Source organism: Rhopilema esculentum, chromosome 2 (genome assembly GCF_057945365.1).
Source record: "Rhopilema esculentum isolate cy_ngs chromosome 2, ASM5794536v1, whole genome shotgun sequence".
Taxonomy (NCBI): domain Eukaryota; kingdom Metazoa; phylum Cnidaria; class Scyphozoa; order Rhizostomeae; family Rhizostomatidae; genus Rhopilema; species Rhopilema esculentum.
The window spans coordinates 2,520,745-2,532,895 of record NC_142816.1 but is presented as its reverse complement, the minus strand read 5'-3'; the positions used below and the strand labels follow the sequence as shown (position 1 = coordinate 2,532,895).

The following is a 12,151-nucleotide window of genomic DNA, read 5'->3' as shown; positions in this document are numbered from 1 at the left end:
TTTACTTGTGTCGATGATGATGCTTATGATGATGGTGGTGGTGGTGGTGATGATGATGATGATGACGGTGCCCACGCTTCTTACCTTCCGTTGATCTTTTGAAACTTTTTGCACCTAAGAAAAGAAGTAAACCTTGTTACTTACTAAATACCTAAAACATTCTAGCATTTCTAGTCAATCAAAAAAAAGCTTCGATATTTGGATTCCAGCATAGAAATGGTTTTGTGTGCATCCCTGAGGGTTGATCATTCAAAAGTTTGTTTACATCTCGATCTACAAAATCATAGTGCCAATTGCATTTCTTGGTTACCTGTCTATTAACGCCAAAAGCGATATAGTCAGGGATTGAAGAGAAAAGATTAGGCCTGTTTTTCAATGATCTATTTTATCGACATATAAAGCTAAAATTGTCATATCTTATGTTAGATATACTTTTCATATAAAATGAAAATTACTAAATACCGGTCTATCATATAATGCTCGATGCCACATAGGCAAAGCTGTAAACGGTTGATGTGTAGAATAGGATGATTCTAACTGAGTATTACGCTAAATGGGATAATTGGGCAAATATTCACTCATAGTAAAAACATTGGCCTAATGATTACATTTAGCGTAAAACTCGAAGTTGCAACTTTGAACCGTCCTTTTCTATACAGCAAAGCATTACATTTCTATATATTTGCATAAGTAGAGGTAAGAGGTAGACTAGAAATGAATTGTAATCGTTACAGTTAAGGACTTACATGAAGTCAGTCTTTATGTTAGTATCTTCTACATCTAGGTTGTTATGCGTGAAGGTTTGTTGTCGGATGTCGCAAAGTGGCTGACGTCCGTCTAATAATGTATTAGTGTATGGAGAAATGTGACGATGCGCCAGAGATGTGTCGTTATGTGATTAAAAGGTGTAAGTGTCGAAGATGCAGTCAATGACTGTCTTGAGCCACTGTATTGGTGTTGTGATGAAGTGTTTTAGTACCAATGGATTCATCCTGTTGCTAGATGTTGTCGTTACTCAGTTGGTAAGTTGTCAAGGTTAAGTGTTGTTATAGTAGCAATAGAATGATTGTTAGCTGGATTGATGTCATATTTCTCGAGTCATGTCTGTTGAAGCATACCTCCCTGACTTCTGAGACATTTTGTAGAAGCAATACGTCTAGCAGTTTAATGTGGATTCGCCAGTGTAGTTTCGGCACAGTGTAGCAAATCAGTATCAATGGAGCTAGCACGCAACCTTGCGTTATTCTCTTTTTACGCAAAAAATTCCCGTACGCACTCCGTTTGGATGTCTGCGCGAGTGAGATCATTTCATTTTCTCATTTTGTCAGATTTTGTAGAATGAAAACTTGATTTTTTGTACGCAGTGACAAAATTTGTGACGCAAAAATTCAAAGGAAAGAAATCGCACTGAAACAACACCAGCTAACCAGATTGTAAAATTTCGCGGTTCAAATTTGTGCAAAGAAACTAAAATTATTTGAGATCTTTGAGTTGTATTAAGGTATTGTAAGTTTTAAAACCTTAAGAAGTATCGTAATGTTGCCTTATCCAATTTCCAAACTTTAGATAAAGAAAATCATTAGATATTAATAGGCAAATATGCTGATGTATTCTTTTAAATGAATTGAAAAACCAGAAGTTTTTACCACAATTTATTTCCATTCGTTCTTATCATTACGATACTCTTCAGGCAAAACCCTTTACAAGCAGATAACAATACTTAAAGCTCATTTCTTACCTGCATCAGATGACAAACTCTCCTTTTTCTGCCTTTTGCTTGGTTTCTCCAATAACGACTTTCTTTTCAAATGCTTATGAATGAATTCTAAGCCCTTTTTCATTGCCTGTTTTTTTGAGGCGTAGCTGCCGTCTCGTTTCAGAACATTTTCTCTTGAAATCGAGTCATCTTCGTCATGGATTCTTGAGTCAAGCTCAGATGCAAACTTTGGCTTCTTTCTTCTTGCATGCTTCCGTTTGCTACGAAAGAAGACAGAGAAAATTTGATATATATTTCATTATTTTTTAGTCCAAAAAGAGAAAACTAACTTCATGGTAACTGATTTCTGGTTATTCGCCATTTACATCCTCCTTTATTGTTATAAAGATTTTCAGCAAGCGCCAAATTTATTCTTGTTTTCTTACCTAAACATGAATAAAGTCAACAAAGTTCTCAGTAAAGAATAACTTTAAGTGAGCCTTTATACAAAGATCATACCTTGAGCAGTGGTCTGGGCCAAGCGTGATGTATTTTTCATATTTGTGGTTGGCAGCTTCAGGTTCTCGTTCGCCATCATCCTCTAGTGAGCTCGATTGCGACTTGGCTCCTCCTCCACCGCCTCCGGAAAAGGCATTGCAGCAGCCACCTGAAAATAGCTTCAAAAATTATATCAAACTGCTACCGAATAGCTAATCAATACAGCAAGTCCCTGCTTAAAAGAAATGGACATAGAAGAAACTGCAGCCTGCCAGCATACCGAACATTTGCCCCTTTATAAGAAACAGAGTACTATGTTTCTTCCAATTGGCTATTAAAATAATAAAAATAATAAAATCAAATTTCGAATTTATGCATTATTGCATCCAAAATTCATATATTTACTATGAAGCATGATCCTTGAATTCAAAGATGATTTTTTGATAAGAAATCAACAAACAAATAAAAGTTTCTAAATGGATATCTAAGAAATCAGTTAGCCTCATCTATAAAATTTTCTAGCATATATGAAACTACACAGCCTGACATGAGTTTCTTTTAAGCGGGAACCTAATGTATACCTATCCGATGATTTGCACCAACCTTTTCTGATTCTGCCCTCGTAAATATTTGAAGGCCTTCAATTCTACTGGGCTATATCAAGCCTGCATGGTACTTAAAGCCTGCATCTACCCATTAACCAATGAAATCATTTGATTAACGACTTGATTGATTTCTACTCAAGTTATAGTGAATGCATCAAAGAGTGATGCAAATTTTACTTTCATCGAAATTCTATGCAGTTTAAGAAAGCTTCGTTTCTGGCCGCCTTCTTCTCATATTCTAAAATCTTAAAGCCCTGTTTTGTGTAATAAAAAACTGACTTTGATAAAGATGAAGCATTCTGGGCAACCAATGTAATCCCAATTCATATTAATGGTCAAATTTCAAATATTAAGTTATTTATACGAAAAGATCAAAACAAATCATCAGCATATTAAGTAAAACTGTTTTGAAGATTAACTTCTGATGTTAAGGAAAAACATGGGATTTAAAAACTGGATAAAAAGTCCATAGATTAAGTCCATTAATTGAAGAAGAGCATAAAACGAAGCCGAAATCATGCTTCTCATTTTCTTATTTTAAATGACAACTCCTAAATTGATAAAAAGAAAGCACCTTGCATAAGCTTTCCCATCATCTTTGCAGCAACTTGCTGCTCCCCAGAGCTGAGAGAGCATCCGTCATCTTGTAATAAGGAAGACAGCACCTTCATTGTGCTTGCAGTGCTTTCGGCTTGGTTGCTTAGCAACTGACTCAGCATTTTCGCACATTTGGGACTCTGCGCAGGCGAACCTTCTCCATCCTCTTCATCCTTGCCAGCAGCTGCGCCACTCAATTTTAACGCTGCGTGGAAAAAATTATTAAATGCAGACAAATAATATGGAATTTTACAACGTCGCAAATTAGCTTAATTAAAGCGATAAGATTTTACAGTCTGATTTGGAAGGTATTAAACCTGTATTGCACTTTCAAATCAAAATATTTGGCAATTTCTTTTGATAATGTTAACAGATAATTCTGTCTAGGTTTCTAAGAAATTATATATTTTTTAAGTGCATGGAAGACAAATGTTCGTCGTTTGTCTATGTTGTTGATGGAAATGCTTTGAAATTAATTTTTTAGCAAATGATGCTAGCATCTCTAGTACCAACCTTTAATTGATTGATGATCAAAAATGAGAAGAATATTGTTCTATATTTGTAGGAGTTTATACCTATCATAAGCATAAACATTTGTTTCTCCTTATTATCAAGTATCACCTGGATAAAAGGTTTGACCGCCCGGCTAAACCCATAAATGTGAGATCAGTGGTGGCTTGGTACGTTAGAGAAAATTGATAGAGACAATATCGTTCAATGGAAATTCATTCAAAGTATAATGCTTGCTATCTAGTACAAGGCAAGAGATTCTAACACTAACAGATTTTTGGAAGGAGTTTGCTGTCTGGAAATATGGAGAATAAATTTGAAATAGAATTGGTTTTCAATAGGCAAGCGGCACTGATGGGCAACCTCTACAGTCATGCTCTAAATTTAAGATTTGCGCGAATCAATCCACAACTGTGAATATATATTAGAGTTTTTGATCGATGTCCTTACTTTTTATACTCAGAGTGTAAGAAGAGAAGCCCTTGTATGTTTCAAAGCCATTATTACTTTTGTACCACCAAAAACTTATCAGACAATAAATCTCTTTCTATCTTTGATAAGATAGACAAATGAGACGAATAGTACTTTATTCATAGATCATTGCACATTAAGGCATTTCTAGATAAGCTTACTTTTTAATGCTTCCAAACAGCTTAGAGGAATGCTCGGTTCAGGACCTGCTGCTGCTGCTGCTCCTCCACCTTGTGCTTTACCACAATCAGCACCTCCTGAGGACCCCGCAGCTTCTAAAGAGAAATTACAATTAAATGTCACAACTTTTACAAAATATCTATCATACTAAGCTATTCACAAGTTCCTAACATGCTTAATAATAGTTAAAATTAGTGGGAGATTTGATTAACTTGAACAAAGGTAAGATTAGTCACTGTAGACTGTATTTAATACTATTATATACGTATGCAATGATAAAGCTCGACAAACTAATGTTTTCAAAAACAATTTATGAATATATATAATGGAATCAAATTCATCGAATTTGATTAGACTGTGGTTTGCATTATGCTAGTCAGTGTTAGAAAATTCACTCCCGAGTTTGACCAGCTGTTAGACTTGAAAATATCACCTGAAATGAATTCTAGTTATCGATAATAGATATAACACAAATTTAGTGTTTCTAAAGAAAATAGGCACTATAAAAATTGATTAAAATACAGTAGAAAAATACGATTAATCCAGTTAAAGTTGGAGACTTAAGCGATAAAAAGGCAAAGAAATTTTTAAAACAAAAAGTGTAGGGGATTATTATCTACTCTTCTTTAAAGTTATCAACCCCTAAGAAAATGAAATACACCTAGCCAAAGTTTCGAGCATCAAGAAGTTTTTGATAACTTAGTTTAATTTTCAAGATTACTTTGTTTAAGCCTAATGTTGAAAATGATATTGAAGCCAGAACAGCAACTCTCTGTTTGATTTTCTGCTATCAGAAACATTCTAAGCACATCCTGAATAAATGGCACAAAAGCCTAGAACGCTATCTATATTGCTCATTCAATAAGAAATGTAATATACGGACTATAACATGTAGCCTTTATACTTATTTTCCACAGTAAATTATATAATCCAAATGAAACTTCAAGTCGGCATTATAGCTTAATAATATCGTTTTTAGCTGATCATTTAGCCAAAATAAATTTAACTTCTGCTCTACAAAGTGCTGGGAGTGACAAGTATCAGACAATTTGTGACAAGGTTTGATTGTACCAATAATCGGTATGTTTGTTCATTAAATGGATTGTGAGAATTTCTACTGAAAGAATTCCCATGGTCACTTTTTGTTCCAATTAGAAATGTTCTCGGAATTTTAGGCCAGATAAGCAATTTTGTAAGACAGTTTCTAGTACTGATACCATTTTATGCTGCCCTGAGCAGGGGGTAATTCACACTTGGAAATAACTCACGAGATAGCTCACAAAAAACCTACCAAAACAAACAGGTTTTTTACGGTTTTTCTAATACAATAACAAGATTTTCACCAAAGGTGTACGAGATTTCCAAAATGTAATTTACCCCTCGGCCTTGTAGCCAGGAATAGCTAGAATCAGATAGTATCATCGTTGGTGGCATGAATTATGCAACACAAGAGGAGAAAAGCAGATAAATTAAGTCTGAATATCATTCCCTGAGCAATGCTTTCTTAATCTTTTAAAGTTATCCCTGTTTTCATTAGAAGAAGGAGCTTCTTCATAAATGATTAAGAAGTTCCCTTGGAAAAACAAAAGGCTAAATAAGGTATGCCAAACTGGTTCCCTTGGGGAAAAGTGCTACTAATATAGATTTTTATTTGACTCATTTATATTTCAATCAGCGTTAAAAAATTAAGCAGAATACTTTAGGAGCTAAAAGAATTAGTTTGTTAATGGTTATCACCTCCGCAGTCTGCAACGGGTATTAATTTATATTTTGGTTTCTCTTTGGGGGCAGCTATGAAACAGCCCCCATCATCTCCACCTGCTACAAAATGAAGTTCAACGTATGAAATATATTGAAAACAGTTGATAAATTCTTAAGGGTTACATTTTGTTATATAAGATGTTATTATAAGGAATGGTTTTAGAAAAAAATATTGTTGCCAATGGTTACACGTTATCATTTGCAAAATGCTTAATCAAATAAAGGCACAGATAATGCGGTCTCTATTTACACAAAAGTTTTATGTATCTGCAAATAATATTTCAAGAAACTCGGGCTTAAAGAAAGGCAGAGCTAGAAAATTCTATGTATAGCTTCTCGTCGTTCTGCGTTATTCTATCCTATTGCTAATTACCAAATTTCATAGCGAGTTTCATTGGATCATGCAAACAGGCAAGGATTTAAAAGCTAGCGATGTCGTAAAAAATATTATCGAATTTGCAGGTAAAAAGACGTTATTTGTCATACTTTAGCAGTTGCAAATGCCTGAAATAAAGACCTTTTCAGCTTTGAACCATTTAAATGACTTTAATGGAAAAATCAGTAGCTTGCATACAAAGATTAGGTCTAACTCAGTTAATTTGTGATTTCTCAAACGTTTATCCCAAGAAGGTAGCCACAAATTTCTTTGCTCCACAAAATCACCATTTAGCAAGGCATATATTTTTTCATACGCATTTTGTATCTGTTTCTGATTCAAACGCCCAAAATGTTGCTCGTCCTAGATTCACAATCATCATATTTCTGCTAAACACAAACGAAGTGCATCAAAATGTGCAATTTTCTTAGCACCTGTATCATTATTTAGCAACGTGAAAATTAACAAGAACTCAATAATTACTTAGTTATGCTTCGAGGTATATAATTGCGAAGCTTAGACCGATGTCATTTTTCTGCATGTTTCAAAAACAAAATGTGACGACAGATGAAGGTTTACCTGGTGGGCAAGGTGCGGCTGCCGGTGCTGGTGGTGGTGGCGGCGGTGGTGGTGGTGGTGCTGCGGCGGCTGGCGGTGCACAAGGTGCGCCTCCTGGAAAGGAAGAATTACAGAATTAGCAAAAGAAAAACCATGATGAGATTAAAATCATGATAGACTCAAACAGAAAGAAATGTCGTAAAAATCCCACCTGAAACTGCACAAGGAACGCAAGAAACCGATCCAGCTGAAATGAAATGAAATGAAATCATAAACATAACAAAAGACTGGAATATGACTTTTAACGCATCAATGAAAAACTTCCAATGAGATGTAGCAATCCTTAAAATTATTGACAGGAACTTGATGTATTTAATCATTCTTACTATTTTAAGCAAAATGTTTTATACACGATGGTTTATCCAATCCGTGTTGTATAATTTTATTAATAGTAATAATCTAATGATTGTAAAATACAATTTTGCATATAGATATATTAATTATATATAAATAAGGGTTTGTTTAAAGTTCGATGTTGTTTATGAAATAGCATCTATAAGAGTTTCCTTTTTCTTACAGTATTTACCAATGAAGAAAAATATTTAATTCAATGGTACAGTTCACAACTACATTGAAATTGATAGTTCTGAATTTAGAGTAAAATTTCAATGTATCTTCACTTAGTTTAGTAACAGCCTTACAAGATAGCTTAGTCAAAAATTTCCGCAGATAAATCTTGAATTTATTACAAATGGCAGAACATGCAAGGTTCCATCATAGATATCCAATCGACACATATTTTCGTAAAAAAATTGCTTATGTTTATTAAAATGACAGGCAACATAATTTCTTTTGTTAACTTGGATAAAAGTGATGTTGAATTACACATAATTCAAAGCCAAAGCAACTGTAATAAACAGAATGCTGACTAACCATCACAAGGAGGAGGTGGCGGCGGTGGTGGTGGCGGCGGTGGCGGTGGTGGTGGTGGTGGTGGCGGGGGAGGTGGTGGAGGAGCTGGCGGAGGTGGTGGCTTGCTTCCGCCTCCACCGCAACTTTCATCACCTTTAAGGGTGTAATTTTATTGTTTAACGCTTTGAAATGCATAGAAATATATAGTAAAAGTGATTAGCTATCAAAATGATAAAGGCAAACAAGAAAGTAAACCTCGAGAATGTTTCAGCCATTTGCATCAAAGCCTATAAAAGCATAACTGGGTAAATACAAAAATAGAATTTTTAATTAGAATTGTTCCCTGCACTATGGTCTATTTCAATCGTTCTAGTGGTTCGTTATAGTTCCCTGATGGCAGGAACGTCGTAACCCTTTTTCAAAGTTAGAAGAGCTCAGGTAGAGAGAGGAACTTTGTCTCAAAATAGGAAAACATTTCAAAAAGTTCAACAGCGGGAAAATTTAAAAGGAATCACTTTTGTCAAATTTTTGTTCCCAAAGGTTCCAACCTCCCTACCTGACACAAAAGAATAAAGTAAAAGATTTTGCAATTTAAGACCCGTGGAATTAATTGATGCCATTACACAGAAAAACAGTATCATTCCAAGTCTTTTTGAAGTCGACGCCTACATCAGAACATAACTTGGACGAAATCCTTTTCGTCTCTACAACTAACTCATAACCCAAGAGCTGCGACCAAGTATATCTACATTATTTTCAGAAAAAGATTTCTTAGTTTATCTTTCTTGTTTTTAGCCCTTTCTAAATTGTATATTTCCAAAAGTGATTTCTAAGAATCAATGTCCGTGGAATGTGGCCAAGAAGCCTTACCTGGATCGCATGTGATGCTTATCTTCATCCCCTTACAACCTCCGCCTCCTCCGCCTCCTGTTGTGAAAAAGGATCGAATTTATTTCTGTTAAAGATAGCAACAGTAACCAATCAAAAAATATCATTGCAAGTGTTCAACTTATGTGGATTTATGACCCTCTATCGAGCATCCGTGAACTTTTAGACGCCCCTGACCAATTTAAGCGTCTGTTTAGTACAGCTGACTGAAATCAATAGCAACTTATTTCAACACCCTTCAGAAAATGCAAGAGGGCTTTAAATGGAATATTTAGGATCATACCAATATTGAAAAATATTTTCGATAATAGAGGGTAGAACAATATACGCTAGGATATCCCAAGTCAAGATATGCTAAGCCTTTTCACTTCTCTGTATTCCAATGAACACGGGAAAATTTTGACAACAATATTATGATAAACAATGCAAGATACCAAAAAGTTAAGTCCTTCATTGTGTGAACGACATACCCTTAAAAACAGACAAACACATAAGAGAAATGCTTCATTTAGGCACCTTCATTTAAAGAAAGTGAATGTATATGTGGAGATTTTTCAGATAATATTTTGTGGAGACAATAATTTCAGGTAAATAATTGAATATTGATAGAAAATATTTTATAATTTACCATTGCAACCAGCACCTCCAGATTTTGGCGGCGGCGGCGGTGGTGGCGGTGGTGGTGGTTTTGGCTTGCAAGGCGCAACTGAAAGGATATGACATACAATTGAAGGGGATATAAAAAAGTCCAAGTGCAAGCTATTATGTTTAGATCGAGACATATCTACGTGGCCTTACGCAAAAGTGAAAATAACAAAACCAAGCAAGGTTGAAATAACGTTTAGCAGGTTCAAGATGTATTTTACCTAGAAGGAGCGGGACGGAAATTTCAAGAAAAGCTAGGACGATTTGAAAATTAGAGATGAGTGTAGCTCAAGGTACAATGGAGCCAAGATGTAGGCTGGAGACAAGTGGTTGTGGATAAATTGCTCGGTTCAAACTTTTCGCAAAATATTCTCTCCTCATGATTAATTATCCCATACAAGTCGCTAATGTGCCTCACTATTCAGCATTCTTCAACATAGACCCTATAAGCCAGGAGTATCCAGGAGTAACTTATTATTTGAGGTGGCCTACAGACAAAACTTTACTGCCCAAGCGGGCCAGTGCAAATTATCGATAAATTTTGTATCTAGCATTAAAAATAATATGAAAAGTTTCACAAACAAGTATATGAAAAAAGTACCAATGTGAAATGCTATATTGGTTGGTTGCAGAAAATTTATTCACCGATAGCTTTGACTTGTTCAGTGCCATAAGAGAAAATGTCTAATTGCAAATTCAAATGAACATGCCTAACGAACAGAATGCATTTTTACGGGAATGGCACACCATAAAAATAGCTCATGGACTTGATTATAAAAACTTGATTGAATTGGCAACGGCATGAGCCACAGAAAATATCATCGTATGGCCCGCAGGCCGTATGTTGGAGACCTTTGCTATAAACACTACCACAACCACAAAGACCTCGTTGCAGTTTGGTCTTCGTATGAACTTTATGAAATGAATTGAATTGAATCTTTCAGTATAAAGGTAAGAAAATTACAAACCTGAGCATAGTGGGATCATTTTGAATTTCAATGGTGGAGATGGTGGTGGTGGTGGGCGAACAGGAGCCGGTGCACAGCCTTCATCATCATCATCTGAAAGACAAATCCCAAAATCAAGACAATAATTTGTTACTTGCATCAAATGAGTATAAGTATAGCATAAGTATATAGGTTGTTTAATACTGGAAACGAGGCATGTAGGTTGCTTAATACTGGAAACGAGGCATGAAGGCTGTTTAATACTGGAAATGAGGCATGTAGGCTGTTTAATACTGGAAACGAGGCATGAAGGTTGTTTAATACTGGAAACGAGGCATGTAGGTTGTTTAATAGTGAAAACGAGGCGTTCAGGAAATCTTTCTTCCTGTTAACGTAATGTATGTAATAAAAGATGTCCTGCATGAAGGTTTATAAGGAACCTCTTATTTCCTATAAAGAAGACGCATATAATCAGAAATAACCTGCATGATAATTAACAAAAGAAAGTAGGAAGCTTCTTTGCTCTTTCAATACTCCTCGCTGCTTCGTGTATGACTCAAAATCATTCAGTATTTAACCGTTGACGTCACGGTGTCTCTCCAAGAGGATCAACTCTTATTACAGAAATTTAAAAGTGGAAAACCATCGAGAGTCTGCGAAGGAATATAGTATTTCTGATTTGTCAAAAGAAGATAGAACTATCGATTTTAATCGTAATTTCACCATCAAAAGATGATATTTTGTTCACGAGACCCACCACCCCACTATTTTTTCTAAAACTCATAAACGTTCCAAATGCAAAGCAGGACTCTTCTGCTTTTAACTGCAAGTGACTTGCCGATTCTTTCTGAAATTTTCTCTTGCAACAGTTAGTTCATGACTGTATCTATACTATGTCCTCAAAGTAATCAGTAATTCACTGTTTTAAGAGATAACTCACAGTCATAACAGGTAGATCGCTGTTGGTGCCACTAATTCGCAGTTGTAGCGAGCAAAAAAGCTGTTATTATTTGGAAAGAACTGAGAACGACCTGCTTTAAGTTGCAGTGCAGAGTTTAAAACACACAAAGCATGCTTTTTCCAAACTTTTCAGATATTTTTGGCCATTCAGTTGGAAGGCATCAAATTTTTAACACTAAATTGTTTTGGTTTCTGAAGCTAATTTTTAACTTCAGTTGTTATTTTACAATTACAGTTGCGTTTTAATAGTATATGATATTATATGATATCACAAATAATCACTCTAGTGTCTTGACTGTACCGACATCAATAACAGGTCATATATAATTATTGTAGAGATGAAAAGGACATGGGTCGACAGTAGATTATTGGATGAGCGAATTGGAAAAGTAACAAAATATGGATATTTTTATTAACATTTTAGAAGAATGCACTAGATAGAAACATATCATATTCAAGTAGTAATAAAAGCATCAGGTTCAATAGCTGATATAGTGTTTGGTAAATGGTCAATTGGACATAACTGACGTTGCTGGAACAATACGGA

The 12,151-nt window shown here is 35.1% G+C and overlaps 1 protein-coding gene across 1 annotated transcript in view; it reads right to left on the bottom strand.

Annotated features, from left to right (window-relative positions):
* Window positions 1–12,151, bottom strand: part of LOC135695293 (uncharacterized) — a 35,516-nt gene that overhangs the window by 16,283 nt on the left and 7,082 nt on the right. The window contains exons 7-18 of the mRNA XM_089110433.1: window positions 10,666–10,758; window positions 9,681–9,758; window positions 9,035–9,091; window positions 8,186–8,317; window positions 7,464–7,499; window positions 7,274–7,366; window positions 6,295–6,378; window positions 4,539–4,652; window positions 3,374–3,601; window positions 2,216–2,363; window positions 1,739–1,977; window positions 5–114 (exon numbers count right to left, since the gene is read on the bottom strand). Coding sequence (XP_088966559.1) covers window positions 5–114; window positions 1,739–1,977; window positions 2,216–2,363; window positions 3,374–3,601; window positions 4,539–4,652; window positions 6,295–6,378; window positions 7,274–7,366; window positions 7,464–7,499; window positions 8,186–8,317; window positions 9,035–9,091; window positions 9,681–9,758; window positions 10,666–10,758 — 1,412 coding nt within the window. The remainder of the gene's footprint in view (window positions 1–4; window positions 115–1,738; window positions 1,978–2,215; window positions 2,364–3,373; window positions 3,602–4,538; window positions 4,653–6,294; window positions 6,379–7,273; window positions 7,367–7,463; window positions 7,500–8,185; window positions 8,318–9,034; window positions 9,092–9,680; window positions 9,759–10,665; window positions 10,759–12,151) is intronic.